General features: G+C 39.8%; 1 protein-coding gene across 1 annotated transcript in view; it reads left to right on the forward strand.

Moving 5' to 3' along the window:
* Positions 1-16,386, forward strand: part of b4galnt4a (beta-1,4-N-acetyl-galactosaminyl transferase 4a) — a 151,928-nt gene that overhangs the window by 50,498 nt on the left and 85,044 nt on the right. The window contains exon 2 of the mRNA XM_085281730.1: positions 2,476-2,588. Coding sequence (XP_085137856.1) covers positions 2,476-2,588 — 113 coding nt within the window. The remainder of the gene's footprint in view (positions 1-2,475; positions 2,589-16,386) is intronic.

The following is a 16,386-nucleotide window of genomic DNA, read 5'->3' on the forward strand; positions in this document are numbered from 1 at the left end:
TTTTTGTTTTTTTGTTGTTGTTTAATTTTAATAATAATTTCTGTATTCACATTCACATTTAAGGTGATCACTTACATAAATGATGCAAGACAAGGAAAAAAAGTGTCTTGGTGCAGTGCCTACTCTTAATAGTCTCAGATAAATGGTTACAGAAAGATATGCTGCCAGTTGACTCATGCAGTGACTCACACACTGTTTACTCAGAAGAGGAACGAAAATACATTTCAAAATGAAGAGCTGGATAAATGATCAAGAAATGATATTTTGTTTTTTCATTGGAGTGATTTTTGGGTAACTTGCTATACTTTATTTACAATGCCGCATGACGTCTTGGCATTTTAATATCGCAGCCTTCTAAATCATTCTAAGGCACACGCCCCACCAGGGAAATGCGCATTCATAACATCTGACAAGTTATAGTGCTGGAAGTTGAAGTGTCCTTCTATTTTTGACTCCACAATGTAGGGCTCGAAGTGAGATGAGGTTTAGCGTAGCTGCTCTTTGCTCTTTGATCTGGTGGAGCTTTGATAGACCCCGGAGGCTGTACTTAGGCTGTCCATATCGACTTCTACTGCGGGGTGATGGCTTTCGTAGCACAATTCGTGTGGCTCAAGTGGCTGTTTGAGACATGAAAATGGCACTTACAGGTTCCTCCGCTTCCACTAGTTGTTATTGTGTTATTGTCCGTTTTGTGGAAGTGTCTCTTATTTATTTATTAGTTATAAAATCATTTTCGGCACACTTCATTCTAGAGGGGAACACAATCACGGAGAGAAAGATGGGAATAGTTTATTTAAGGAAAGTCGTTGTGAACATGGTAATTTTCTCCAGTGCTTCATTTGTTCCACAAAAAGATGATAATTTTTCAGATCAAAGTGTATTTTTATTACAGTTGTGTAGAATCAGTGAGATTGCGGAGGGAATGAAGAGAGACAGGCAGGATGATTTCCAAACAAATGAGGAAAACAAACCGTCTGCAGATATTACGTTTGCTCGAGACTTTGATAGGATGCAGGACAAGCTGAATTAGAGAGATGAAAACTTTTACTTTTGCGACATTTTATTTATTCTGTCTGTTTTCGGCTTGGATTGCTTTTTGACAGTAGTTCAATTGTTCCCTTCCGTTTCTGTACATGAATGAGGAGAATGAGCACAAGTATACCTCTCTGTTTTTCCCTTTCTCCTCGACTGCATCAATCATCCCACAGCTCAGCCCCCCCACCACCTCTCAACCACCCGCATCCAATTCAGCCCACTCAGACTCATTGTTAAGGGGACATATTGGAAAACTATTAGCTCTCATTATGCTTTATGACCACCCGCTCTCCCCATTCTGTCTTTTAATCACATTCCATCCCTTGTGTGCATGTGCGCACATTCTTGTGTGTGTGTGTGTGTGTGTGTGAATGTATGCGTGTATATACGCTGCAGCTACAGCAGCCAGGCGGACAGTAATGAACCACTTTCACTGTAATGCAATCGAGGCCCCTCCTTCTCCCATTTTATTGGCAAGTCAATTGCAGTGGCGCCACCTTTTATGGCAGCCCATCCAGGCTGCAGAAGTGTTGTGCATTCATGTACCATGTCAGCCAAATGGGATCAAGTCCAGGGCAATACAAATAAAATGAGATTGGACTGAATTGGGTATGGATTCTCTTTTTTTATTTATTTATTTATTTTTATATGAAGTCCTCATAGATGTGAAAACCTTTAGAGGAAACCTTATAGTATCCATTTGGTCCTTGTAACTCCAAATAACCAGGCTCTCATAAAGTGCTAAATATCTTGTAACTTCTCTGTATTGAGTCGTGCGGTGCGATCATCCGTGGCAACGCGTGTGTATGCATGTGCACGTGTTACTGGCAGAGAAATGGCAATTTTGAACATATGCTCTGTGACAGACACACAAAAGCTGACACACACTCATACACACATGTAATGAGTAGTTTTAAGTTCCAATTGTTCGCTCCTGGCCAAGGCAACTGTCATCATTGTGCAGCAAAACTCCCATAATCCATCGGTGGCATGACCGCAGTCTAGCTTTCCCAGCAAAAGCTATTCTCTCTGTCTCTCCGTTTGTCGATCTCTTGCTTTTTCTTTTTTTTTTCTTTCTCCCCCCTCCATTTTCATTCCCCCTGCTTCACATTTCCCCTCTGGACTCGGTTTTATTCTTCCCTCTTGTCTCCTTTCGCTTTTCCAATTACAATTTTTTTTCACACTTAATCTGCCTTTCTCTGGGAACTTTTATCTGGGGTTGATGACAGTGGAGAGGCTGAGTTGGAAGAAAAAAGGGTGATAGCTTCAAATTATTGTTGACGACAGTGATGATGACGGTGATGATAATGAGAGAAATCTGAATGACAATGATGCCATTAATGATGATTAAAGTGGAAATGTGGATGACAATAACCTGAAAATTGGGATAATAGCGGTCGCTGTCTTTCTAAGCAATATCCATGTTTCCCCTTGGTCCAGATGGAGAGAGACAGACGGAGGGGACCGACGCCAGCCGAAAGAGGGACACTCGCTCCTCAGCCGGACACCACAAGAGCGAGGACACCAGCGACAGCAGGGAGGACGATGCGGGAGTGAGTGTTTCTTTCTTAATGCCTTTCCTATTTTCTGTGTTACCACTCAAGAGTGAATATTAATTTGATGCCCATGACTAATCACATGCTCCCTACCCGGCCCACATCATTTTGACTAAGCAGCAATGTGGATCGTTGCTTATGTGCAGGGGGCTCAGGTAGTCCTGTTCATGCACCTACTGCTTATTACATGTTTTATTCTGCAAGAGTCCAGTGCTACAAAGCCCGCCCATTATGATGAAACAATAAAGGCGTCTGTCATCAGATTTTATTGTTTAGAAAGTTTTCTTTTTTACTCCAGCCCATCTCCAGCTTAGCCTCCTGACCCCACCCACTGCAGTGAATTTTAATAATGTTTCCAGCTCTGGGAGGCCACAGCTCAAATTAGATTGTGAATACATTATGCAATCTAACCTCCTCTTCGAGCATTTATTTCTCTGATAGTTTTCACGCAGAGAGATGTGAAATTAGTCTGAGTTATTTTCAATGGCAAAATATAAGACAGAGTTGGACCACAGCCAGGGATCATTAGCACTTGGTACATGCAGCAGTAAGCCGCAGAGATAATCTGACACTTAAGCTCATATTTAGTCTTTTTTTCCCTTTACTTCAAGTCTTATTTAGAGGAAAGTAGAGCAATTTTAGACAATTTCATTTATTTTAGATAATTTTCAGCTGTACGGGACCTCCGGGGTAGACTTCCTCCAGCTGTGTGTTGAAATGACAAACCAGTTTGTTTTTTTCCCATGTGCAGTCCAAATGAGGACTATTATCAAAAATCCTCTTAAAAAACTCTTGCTGTGAAAATAAATGTGATAAACTGTTGTCATTACAACCCCGTTCTCCAAATATGTACCCATCGTGGTACTATTTACAATGTGAATTGAAGTTTTTGCGGAGTGATTACAAAGAAAAAATATTTTGATAATTTCTCCATGGAAAGGGATAAATGGCTTTAAGCAGCTTCTGCGTTGTACTTTCTGCTGCTTACTTTGGGTGATTTGGTCTTTAGAGATTGAAAACCATCTGGGGACTTACAGAATTGAGAACATTTATGGAGTCATAAAACTACCATGTAATAGTTTCTCTTTTCTCACAGCAACTGCAACAAGGTTGTGTTTGTTTGTTTTAGCAGCACTGTGCAGAAGTCTCGAACCGCCCTTTCTTTATGGTTTGCTTGGAACATGGGAAATGGGTGCAGTGATTTATTGAGATGCAAACACAAATTGAAAAATGGTATATAAGGATAAAATAAAGTTTTTACAATTCTAACAAGGTCAAAGTCAATATTAGTCAATACTTCAACAAAGTCTTGTGAAACTTTCTTGCAATTTCTTTTTTTCGTGTAATTCGGCATACCTCAGGCTTTTCTCCGTGTTACCCTCCCTTAATCATGGCATATCCACTCATCCAGTTTCCTTATTTTTTTAAGGACGCACTACACATCATGTTGAGATAGCCCAAGTTTTTTTTGCTATTTTTGCTAAAAGCCGTTAGCTATTAGTACCTTGTTGGTGCAAAAACACAATTTTTATTCCTGGGTTTTCTTTGTTGGAATGTCAAAGAAACTAGAGCAATTTACGTGTTTCTGCAACAGGCTGCAACAGTAACAAAGTGCCTCAGATACTATTTAAAATTGGTTCTTTCTCTGTTTTGTGGAGACACAACAGTGGTTCAGAACTTGAGTTAGTTGCCTTTTTGTGCTTGAATGAGCAGATCAGTATAAAGTGGCTTAATATCTCCCCCCAAAAAGTAAATCACTCCTGAAGGACTTTCAGAAAGCCTGACAAACTGTTACTAAAGATCACCTTAAAAAATTACAGGAAAGTCTGGCTCCTTATAGTAGAAACAAAATAATCAGAAATGGGAGGTGACTCAAAAGTTTTTTTTTGTTTTTTTTAGCTGTAAAAACGAACATTTAATACTCAGAGGAGTCACCGTTTGTCATCTAGCCTTAAGGCAGGCAATTTATTATTAATATCTTCTTCAAAATCTCAGCTGACCAGGTTTACACACCATCACTTGCCACTCATGTTGACAGCCCGTCTACCTTGAAGCAGTATCTTGCCTGAGGCTCAGATATCTATAAAACTACCGGAAGTGCTAAAGGATCAGCTCACTCTTTGAAGGCGGATATGCAGTAATTAAATACTCACTGACTGTGTTGAATGTTTTATGCCAGAAGAGGTATAAACCCTTGAAAAGCAGATGATATAGACATATGTAGCTTAATCTGGTGTACTAACTTTTAACTGCCTGAAATGAAATCACCAGATTGTGTAAAATGTTACAGCAAATATACAACATATTGAAGTGTGGAGGTAAAAATAAGAAATATTAATGCATTTCTCCATATTTCATTAAAACCGGTGTGTGTGTGTGTGTGTGTGTGTGTGTGTGTGTGTGTGTGTGTGTGTGTGTGTGTGTGTCTTACATGTGCGAGGATGGACTTGTGAGGCTCTACAAGGATACAGATACATAAATAATACATGATAACAAGAAGAAGAAGAAGAAACCATAATAATAAAGGCAAACAGATGAAACAAGGGAACAAATCAATAAAGCTATACTTAATTATGGAATAGAAAGTAGAATTTGGGATAATAATAAAGGATGATATTGCTTCAGGAGCTGGGAAACTGTAGTAGAATAGAAACACTGTGCACTCTGTGGATTGACACTGATGTCATATCCTATGAATATGTCAGAGCTAAAGCAGCTCTGTAATCTAAATTTCTCCCACATGTTATGCCAGTGTGCTCTGTAGTTACCAGAAATGCTGATTTTAGGTTATTGTTGCAGAAGGAGTTTCAACCAAGAGTTTTTCAGACATATTAAAAATATTAAACTTCAAGTTAAAATCCACATTGTTAAAACATTGCTGTGCAACTGTCGACTAGCTGAGGGCCCCGGCCATAAGAACAGGACGATGTATCTCGCTCTGTAAAATGCAGTCGTCTTCAAAATCGTTTTAAGGGAAGACTTTAGAAAATGTGCTTGCACCGATAAGAGTAGTGAAGGGAAGCCGGCAGGCTTTTTCTGAACCGCCTTCCTCTAAACTCTAAACCTTCTTGATGGTGTTAGGGTTTCTCTTTTATAATAGTTAAATGAAAGCAGCTCTCAGAGTGAGTCAGTCTTGTCCGCTGAAGCTCAAAAATTCAGCTACACTGTAAGCGTTTTGCTGAAGTCACCAAAATGTTTAAGAAAGTTTATGGCACGCTCTTCATGAATTTTAATAGTGCCACTTTGTCATAAGTCCCCTAATTGACAGTTGATAGATTTGGTTTGCTTCAAATAATGATTACTTAAATTGAACGGTGTTCATACTTTGACTGTAAACATGCCCTAAATCATCACAACTGCAATATAAGAGATAGGAATGGCCCGCTGCTGGAGGTGCTTATTTGGATTTACGATCTGTGCCGTACAGGAGCTCCATTTATGGTTATCTATAACACCTCTTTGTTTGTAGCAAGCATTATTTTCTCCTTTCAAGTGTTTGTGTGTGTGTGTGCACCTGTGTTTGTGTGTGTGTGCATGTTAACATGGCTCACCCGTACGACTTTCCTGTTGGGCTCTATAACCGCATTTCTCTTCATTATAAATTTACATGACCATTTAGCCGCTCTTTGTTCCAGCAGTGCTTGACCTGTGTGTGTGTGTGTGTGTGTGTGTGTGTGTGTGTGTGTGTGTGTGTGCATCAAAGATGCCAGTGCTTCTTATTCAGCACTGGCATCTTTGAGGAATATCTAAAGCAGCATAGCTGACACCTTCAGTTCATGTTACGCTGCTCCACTGTGAACACTTCCCTATTTAGATAATGTCACTGCCAAAGGTCAAACCTGTAGTTCGTGTTTCAAGGCCTGGTAGTCAAAGCTGAGTGTGTCTGTCTGTGTGTGTGTGTTGGTGCGAGAGAGAGGAAGGTGTAGTGTGTTTAAAAAAGAAAAACAAAAAAAACTGTAATATGGGTCATGGGCATATGGGTCTTTTCTCTTTTGTTTACCTCTCCTGTTCAGCTTTTCTAATGTTTAGTGCTGCACTAATAGCTCACTAAAGCTGCCATTTCAGAAGTTTCAAACAATAAAATGAAATGGCTTGGATGAAAACAGAGAAAATCCCTTAAGGCTTTATGCACTCAAGATTAATAGACAACCTAAACCAAAATAGAATGACCTTATTGCAATTGGGCAGTGTTTTAGAGGCAGGTTCTCACAGCAGAGCCATATAGAAGTGTATTTTTTTCAACCAGATAAGAGGTAGATAGATGAAGCTCAGTGGCATCATAGATATTAGTGAGTGTTAGTGTAAAAAGTAAGTTGCAGTCCTCACACGGGCCTTGTAAATGCGTTCTGTGCTTCTCTTGGTTGCTGTCAGATGCATCGAGAGAGTGGTGGCACGGAGGAAACACAGAAAGTGTTTATCTGGACTTTTTAAGGGCAAGTATATAAGGATGGGATGAAGAATACGCTGAAGAAGAGGACAGATAAGACGTGTGTCTAGAGACGTGTAAAGATGAGGAGTATCAAAGTACCATCTGATCTGAGAAGCAAATGTTTGCACCTTTTTTTTAAAAAAAAAAAAAGTACATTCTTCCCTGTAAATCAATAATAATGAAAAATCTGTTTCAATAGTTGTCTGTCATGATTGGAAATTATAGAAACTAAGTCAGGGTGTTTTTTTTTTTAAAAAAAATGAAAGATATAATATCTTCCCAGCCACCTGCTTTTACCTATAATGAATGTATCCACTGTCACAAACTGCCTGTAGTTGTATATTTGCAGCCTCCAGGTGGTTGCCTTGCTTTTTTTTAGAATGAGAATGAGGTTACATAAAGGATGTTTTTTTTTTTTTTCCTCTTTCCCATTTGGTGCATACATATTCCAATGTAGAGTATATGGACATGTGGGCGTTGAATGGTGGGTGTGTATGAATGTGTATGTTGATAAAATGAACAAGATATAGATTCGGTGCCCTGCCTCCTGCTATTCCTGTCACTGGCAGATTGCTTTTATGGGCCCACCCCTTCATCTCTTGTACCTGATAAGAAGGGAAGGGAAGTGCTGAGGCTTCATAAGAAATTAAGAGACTAAAGGAGAAAAAAGAGACGCATTAGCGATGAGCAGATTGGATTGGTATGAAAGTAAATGAATATTTGAGTCACATGCTTGCCATTGATGTTAGATACAGAATACCACAATACTGAAATTTACTTTTGCAGTAATGGTATTTCTGATGGTATGAAATACACACAAAATGCAATATAACAGCAGAAACCTGGGAGAGCTCCTCCCGTGGAGTCGCTTTAATTTAGTTCCTGTGTGTTGCTGCTGCACATACAGTAGCCATTATGTAAATATGTGAAATACAGATATTATATGTTATTGTACTCCCTATCTATACGTTCTAGGATTGTACTGAATGATTTCTGTGATGATACCAATATTTTATTATACTGTAATTTATTAATGTATTGATTACATACAACACCCACATCGTGTCTAAAAACAAACACAACTTTCCCGCTGTCCCTGTTGTGAGAAAGTTCACTTCCAACAAGTAAATATAGCTTACAGTTAGATTACATTGGCTATGTATTATCTTTTCAACCACCAATTGCTCATGAAAAGTTGCAAAACGGAACTCAAAATTACCTTTCATAGTCCGGGGGGGGGGGGGGGGGGGGGTGTAATACTGGAAGCAATTCACTCAAGTATATTGCTTGCCCTTGTCAGTTGGCCACATGCAGACATTCAACACTGCATGTACCTGCTCTGTCACAACCAGATGTCACTTAGTTGTTTAATTATTACTGAATCAATTAACAGCTGGTGGTGCCTTATCTGAGTGCACATGAAGGTTTTAGAATTTACACTGCGTGTGTAATATGGCCAAAGTCCATCCACCAGGTGGTTTAACCCACACTTTGATTTTTGCTTTATAACTTTTTCTTAAGAATGCTGATCATTAAGTTAACAAAAAAAAAGTTCACTTTAAACAAACTGATGATGGATTCATTCACCCTTTCCCTTTTATTTAATGACTAAAGAGACAGCAAGGTGACAAACGTAATTCAGCTCAATGACACTGTATTCAGTGTAACCTGCTCTGCCTGTCAAAGCAGAGACTGTTTGGTAGTCACAAGCTGGAAGTCAAGAGGGTCTACCAGTCTTCAGTGAGGAGTGTCAAAAGTTATTTTTTTGTAACAGTTTAAATGGTAAATCAGAAAGACACCACAAAAATATCAGGTCTGTAAAAATATCATGCACTCTTGCTATGCAAACAATGCACTGTCAAACACACACACACACACTTTCACAAAGGGCAGGCCAACAACTCTTAGAACGCTTCCCCAGATTTTAATAAGACAGTGAGCCGTAAAAGGCCAGTTAACCAAGGTAAAGGCCTGCAAATGAGGTCATAGAGGAAAGAAAGGGAGGATGAGTGCGAGTAGATATTTCATGGGAGTGTTGAGATAAAGGGCTGCACCATTGTCTTTCACCTGACGGAGATTTTAATCATAGTGGCAATTTTACAGCGGCCCATAAACTGCAGCAGCCAGGCCTCATTGTTAACCTCCAATTGCTTTCAGGGCTGTAAATACGGCTGCCTTACATTGCTCTGGCCTTGCCGATGGTTTATGGGAGATGGGATGGAGGTGGTGATGGCAGTAGGAGACTTCCCGGAGAATAATGAGGAGCAGAGAGCATAGACTGACTAGTAAATAAACATATTCGATCATCAGTGACACTCAGCACACTCGGCTGCACGACACAAACTTGTCGTTGATGAAGCAAGGCTGTGTGTGCTGGCTGGGTATTAGACTTAATCACTTAATCTGTAAATGGACCCGTTGAGATTAGCGTCATAACTGCTCAGTTTTACATTTACATTTGAAAAGTGACACATGACCATTTTTTTTTTCCAAGTACCCATTACATTTAGCATTTAAAATGTTGTCACATGCTAAAAAGGATAGTTGATGTGATTCAGTGATTCAGGATGATGAATTCACAGCAACTCAGTGACATCATCGCTGACATTTGGTTGAAAGAGTTCTCTCCTGCCAACTGATTGAATCTGCAGCTAGCCAAGTGGAAATGGATCTCCCATGAGACACTTGGTGCATCAGCTTGAGCACCCTTCTCAAGGATGCCTGACCTCACATTTTCCAGTGTGCTGTCACTCCGGTCGCCAAAATACTTTAATTACATTTTTGTTTTTTAATCAAGGACTCAGAGTCTCTGGGGTTAAGCTACAGGTTGCCATTCTAAATGGGACAAATGGGAGACAGAGAGATAATAGAATTATTACAGCAAAATCCTTTCTATCACTACATGAGCTATGACGCAAACTGTAAAGTATAAACTTTTATTGAACCCGCATACTTCATAAGGCACTTAAGAGAAATGGGACAACTTGATAGCCCGAGCAGCAGAAGGTTAAGAGAAACAAACTAAGATGGAGAGGATTTCTATATGGTCATGGTAAAAGAAAAATACACCCTCTGTCAGTCGTGAGGTTTTAAATATCAGGACATAATAATAAAACAATCAGGTCCTTAATACCTCTTAAAATTAGGTAAATAAACTTGCTTAAGACAGGGTGTTTTTTTTTTTTAAATCATAACTCTATAAGAATGACACAGAAACAGTGAGTCACAAAACACAATAACTGCAACAATCTTACACAACGGATCGAATGTGGAACAAATCAGAGAGGAGAACAAAACAAAAATGGTTTCCTGAAATTGTATGAGGATGTTGGATTCCTGATTTCATGGCTTGCATGTAATGTAATGGTAACATGTGTGATTAAGGTTACTACGTTGTTCCTTCAGTATATTCTTTGATCGATCCCAATTAAAGGACTAAAACATATGTATTCCAGAAAAAATCTGAGCATAGTTCTACTGATGTTTCATTTGATGCTCTTTAAAGTTGTGATCCGTATGCAGCAGTGCATATCCCTTATGTAGCCATAAGCCTCTGATAATGCCTCTCATAACTGATTGCAACCCTACAGACAATGAATTCTTCTCTGTCATTTTTCACATTTCTGAGTGTTGACAGCTCCGTTATAGGAGGCTATTTAAAGATTCAGTCCAGAATTGTTTTTCCTGCGGGTGTTTCAGTGCCTTCACTCATTCTTACTATTACGACTGAGGCATTTGTCAGCCTGGTGTTAGTTCACAGAAGCTTGAAATCCAAGCTGTGGGCCTGCAGTAAACTCCAAGGCAGGACTCCAGCACCGAGGTCTGCACTGTCACAACCAGATGCCAGCAAAGTAGAAGCCTGTTTGTCAAGATCAACAGCTGTGTGTGTGGACACATGCACTGAAATATACATGCAAACATGCATTCATGCTTTAGGAAAAATCCCAAAATGGACAGCTCAGTATGATACCCACATTCCTAGACTGATGTAAATAATTTATCACTTTTCCTTGTTTTTGTTTTTTGGGGTTTTTTCCCTTCCTTTTTAGGCTTTGAAAGCATTTAGCTTTATTGCCATTTGCTGTATCCCAGTTAGAGAGGAGGAGAAGAATTACTCTGTGGTATCGGCTACAATCCTTTTAGAAGGTTCCCGCTCTTCCTGCACTCGCTCCACTTCCCACCAGCTTGCTTTGTTTCACCAGTGGTCAGTGTTAATCTGTCTCGGGCTGTCTGTTTGCTGTTACAGCTCAGTTTCACGCTGGGGCCATGCTGGGTGAAGGTCATTAGATCATAAGACGTAACACTGGTCTTTATCTCTGTTTCTGCTTCTAATCCCCACCCGTCTTCCTCAGTGGGGTAGGTTATATTAAAGGTAGGTGAAGTTAAGTTTCTGTTAAAGACAAATAAAGTAAAACAAGGCAATTCAAAGTGCTTTGCATAGAATATAAAGAGCATTAAGGTAAAAAAGCAACAGCAATAAAAGTCTGGTCAAGCTTGACAATGAGGCAAACCTTTGTTTATTTTATGTTTTTGCACTCTATAAAATATCTACATCACAAGATAGTTATCCATGGGTTATCCCCATGTATAAAAGCATAGTTTTTAGTTAGGAGGCATAGTTTAGCATAGTTTCAGCAGTACTGTAAATTGTGATTTGAATGGAATTTTCATAGTATATGTTGGTGTTAAATAACCAATTTAAAAATATTTATTAAACACGTAAAAAAAAAAAAAAACAAGCAGCAGAAGTGAGTTTTCTCCGATGGTTGCATGGGCTCAGCTTACAGGTCATTTTAGAAGAGTCAAGTTTTTACTCCTCTCAGGAGGAGCCACTTGGGGTGGTTTGGGCATTTAGCTACAATTCCTTCTGAATAAAGAGAGGTCAGGCGTCTTGGATATGTCCTACTGGGAGGAGACCTTCAGGTAGATCCAGGAGCCGGTGGAGAGATTATTTCTCTTGGTGAGCTTTGGCGAGCCTCTGTGTCGTCCCACAAGAGTTGGAGGATGAGGCCATGGAGATACAAGCTTGGGTATCTTGGTTTACACTGCTGCTGCCATGACCATCAATAGATAAAAACGTGATGTATTATAAGATGCAGAACTAATCATACACCACCATTAGCAGATAATGCTGTATGAGAAGAGAACGATCTGCTGGTCAAAGGCCTTCAATGGGAAATGCATCAAGACAAATGTGTTTAAGTGCTTAATGTTTTAAGTGCTTTTAGATGACTGGATGACAGTAAATGGCTTTGCAGTGGAAGTCATCAGTATAGTGGTTTATACTCAGACAGTGTTTGTGTCTGCTAGATTAAACAGGCAGGTGCTGCTCCTGTTGCCACTTGATAAAGGGAAACAAAAACTGCACACACCTCCATTTTCTGTCCCATAAAGACTCAAGGAATCTGTTAACAATAGAAACAAGGCCGGGATAAGAGCCGCACTGAAAAACGCTAAACAACAGAAGCAAAGCATTCACCCGTCTCTTCATCTTTCTTGACAAATCCCCTACTGCTCATGAATTTATTTGACAAGAGGCAGATAAGAAGACTTAGCAGAGTAGCATGGATGGGTGGATGGCTGAATGGATGGATGGAGGGAGAGAGCGATGTGAGTAATTGAAATAAAATTGTTGGTGTGGGCATGTTGTGTTGCTATGGGTCTAAGGAAGAGGTGGAGAAGATTCATTTGCATCCCTGTGGGAACAGTTCCTGCTTTCATCAGTACTCCCTGTTTGCCAGATTTAGAGCGAGTGCCATATCCCAGAAGAGTTGGAGGGGATTTTGTGTTTTGATTTACTTTTCAGCTTTCCCTTCAGTTTTCCATAGGTGCCGGCTTGTGTCTCTCCCCTTCTTCGTTGAATCCACACTCTTTTATCTAAGAGTGCCTTTAAAACATTCACCAGTATGCGGGAAGACGTATTAACTTAATGATGTACCCTCATGTAAAGTCCTACAGAATATGTAAAGCTTACAAAAATGCTAATATGACCGTTTTAAAGCTTGAGAAGCCGTGTACAAGCAACCAAATGCTGTTCAGGTTAGCAATGTTTCTTTTATTTGCAGGTACGATTTAATACCACTGACACTCAAGGTCATTTTCTGTTTACCTGTTTAGATTGTCACTTTACTTCTGCTAGTGCATCTCAAAACATTAGAATATCATGAAAAAACCCAGCATTTGTTAGTCATATACTAGACATACACTCAAAGAGACATTCATTAAATGTAATGTGAAATATTCCAAGCCTTTTTTGTATTATTTCAGACAGTTAGGGCTGTTTGATATAACATATTGTGGCGAGCTCAGACAAGGAGGAGACAGAGGTATCGTTTGGTCTTGCTTCCCATGAGCTAGCCAGGGAGCACAGCCATTTATTTACATCTGCCAGGAGAACACTGCCGCTAGCTCACTGCTCAGCGTGGCAACAGCACAGCAACAACAACACACAGGGCGCCCCCTGACCCCGGAAGGACACACCGTGGCAGCGAGAGGGCATCACCTGTCACTATGGTAACATAAACAAACCATAACTGTAAAAACAGAACCCCGAACAGCCCTGACCCGCTACAATATATGTCGGATGACGATATAAAAACATCTATTGTTTCATTTTACGCTATTGTTTGTTTCGTGGTGTCGCAAAATTAACTGTTTATAGCAATATTCTTTTCATCGTTTTGATGGTCACTGTAGTGGCTATATTAATTTCTTAAAGTTCTCTCTTTCTCTTATATTTAATATAACCACACAACAGACGGACAAGCGCCTGTTTTTATGCGTTGTGTTTAGCAACAACGGTGGTAAAACTGTCACTACCCGATCCGTACCGGAAACCCGATCGGTACCCCGCATGCGCGAAAGGTGTCTACTTCCGGTCGAAGCATTTTACGATAGTTACAGGTCAGAGTATCTGTTAAGATGTTAAGAATAACAAGTATCTCTTAACATGTTTCCGATAATGAAACATTTAATATAATGTAGACAAAAATAAAAAAAATTAAAAGATAGTGACGGATCGGGACTCCCGATCCTTACTGCGCATGTGCAAAGTCAGACCGTACAAATCGGGTCTACCCGATCCGTACCGCGCATGTGCAGGGGGTTTTCTTCTTCTTCTTCTGTTCGTTTAATGGCAGTGTACTCCCCAGTGTACGAGGATACCGCCACCTGCTGACTGAGCGAATGAACCCTATTGTAAACTGAATTAGCGTCATTACAAACGTGTGTTACATTTGATTTAGTGATAATCGAGTGTGTTTATGCTTGTCTGTGTGGAGAGGATTGTTGGAAAAGTGATGATAATGTCCGCTATCACTGTCAATTGCCAGTAAACACTTCATCTGGCTGCTGAATCTTCACGTGACATATTATAAAGTCTGTATTATTAACTCTGTCATTAGGCACCATTCTTCTTATTTTACAGCACTGTTGTTCAATCGGGGAACGCTTTCTGTTGAGGAGAAAAGCAAAAATTTGTTGCGGATACGGATTATTCATTGTTTAAATATCCTGGTAGTCGAAAAGGAGGCAGAGCTGCTGAGAAATGCTAGGAGCTAACTGGGCGCTAACCGTATCATTCAAATATATTGAATGTCGCAATGTTGGCAAAGAGAGGAAGTGACGTAAGATTTGCGCATGCGGGGTACCGATCGGGTTTCCGGTACGGATCGGGTAGTGACAAAAACCATCGCGTGTCCGCTTGTCTATGTTCCACATAAACCTTTCACAATAAATCAGAATCAGAATACTTTATTGATCCCTGGGGGAAATTATTTAAAGCTCAAGATCCTGTTGAGACTTTTCAAAATAAACTGATTCGCGTGAAATAGCAGATTATTTACGGATGAGAAGTAAAAAAGAGCCACCAGGTGCCAAAAAAAACAAACCTTAGACTCAAACGTTAGAACAGGCTTTTCCCCGCAGCACGCTGTGTAATAAATACAAAGAAAACAGCGGCTGTTACAATTTATGTCTAAAAATGTATAGCTTCATGCATCTGTTAAAACACTCGACTCCAGCTACATGACGCGCAACTAGAAACACTTCCCGTAAGTCGAGCTGCCCGAGATTCACAGGATTTACAGAAAATGTTACATTTTTGTGATTTATATCGTTATCGGGATGATAGAATTCTTATATCGGGATATGAGATTTTGGTCATATCGCACAGCCCTGCTGACAGTCATGGCTAATCTGGAATCCAGTATCTCAAATGATCACAACATTCTAATACCAATCCAATCCAAACAAGATTTAAAATGCAAGATTGCCCAGCTTCTGAATAGGATGTATATTCGTACACATTGCTGCATCTGTACAGCGTGGGATGAAGACAGTCAGTCTTGTGACACTGCTGAGGTGTTACTGAAGCCCAGGTTGCTTTCATAGCAGTGATTTTGGGTCGGGTGTTTCTCATCTTCCTCTTGACAATACGCCATAGCTTCTCTGTGGGATTCAGATCATACGAGTTGGCTAACTCAGTAATAATATGGTCTGCAAACCATTTTGCAGGAGTTTTTTGAACAAATGCAAAGTCCTGCTGGAAAAGGAAATTGTCATCTCTATAAATCTTGTTAGCAGACGGAAGCACAGAGTGCTCCTCTCGTAGATGGCTGGGATCTCACAAGTTCCTGAAGCAGCTTCTCTTGACAGTCCTGATGAGCTATAAGTCATCATCATCAAAATGAAATTATATATACATTTTTGTTTGTTTTGTTATTTTCCCTTCCTTAACTCTAATATTTCTCTGCTTATTGAAGTAGAAAACTGGAGTATGTGTTTCAGTTTATAATCTATTTCCACCCGTGCTGAACCAGCCACCAGCCAGGAGGCCTTGCTCCTTATTGATCTCTGCTGTCCCCATGCTGTCCAGGCAGAAACCAGACACTTGGAGCCTGCTGATTGATCTCTCAGGATCTTTGTCTGATTCATCATCCACGGTCACACACTTTCTTCTTCTCTTCTTTTAAAGATCTTTATTTGCCTCATCATCACTTCTTTGTCACCTTTGTCTCTACTTCTACCAATTTTTGTCTCTGATCTTCAACAATAAAGAGAATATTGGGGATCATTGTTTAGTGTAAGTGGAGATATTCACACTCATATTTAGTATTTATGAGCAGTATATAAACACTGTATTATAATCAAGACAGGCTGTTATTTTATTTGTCAACGACAACAATTATTAAATGATTTTTGACACTGTGTAACAAAGCTTCATTCATATTTGATATGTGATTGCGGATTAGCAATTCCACTGTTCAATTGCACTGTTTATGCTGATGTACAAAGAATCCACAAAATGTGTGTATGAACATTTAAAAATCAGTTTGTTCGAAAGAAATAAAGACACGTTGATAAGGA

Source organism: Mchenga conophoros, linkage group LG7 (assembly GCF_057382185.1).
Source record: "Mchenga conophoros isolate Kocher_MC1m ecotype Shallow Benthic linkage group LG7, M_conophoros_male_GT1.1, whole genome shotgun sequence".
In the NCBI taxonomy this organism is placed as follows: domain Eukaryota; kingdom Metazoa; phylum Chordata; class Actinopteri; order Cichliformes; family Cichlidae; genus Mchenga; species Mchenga conophoros.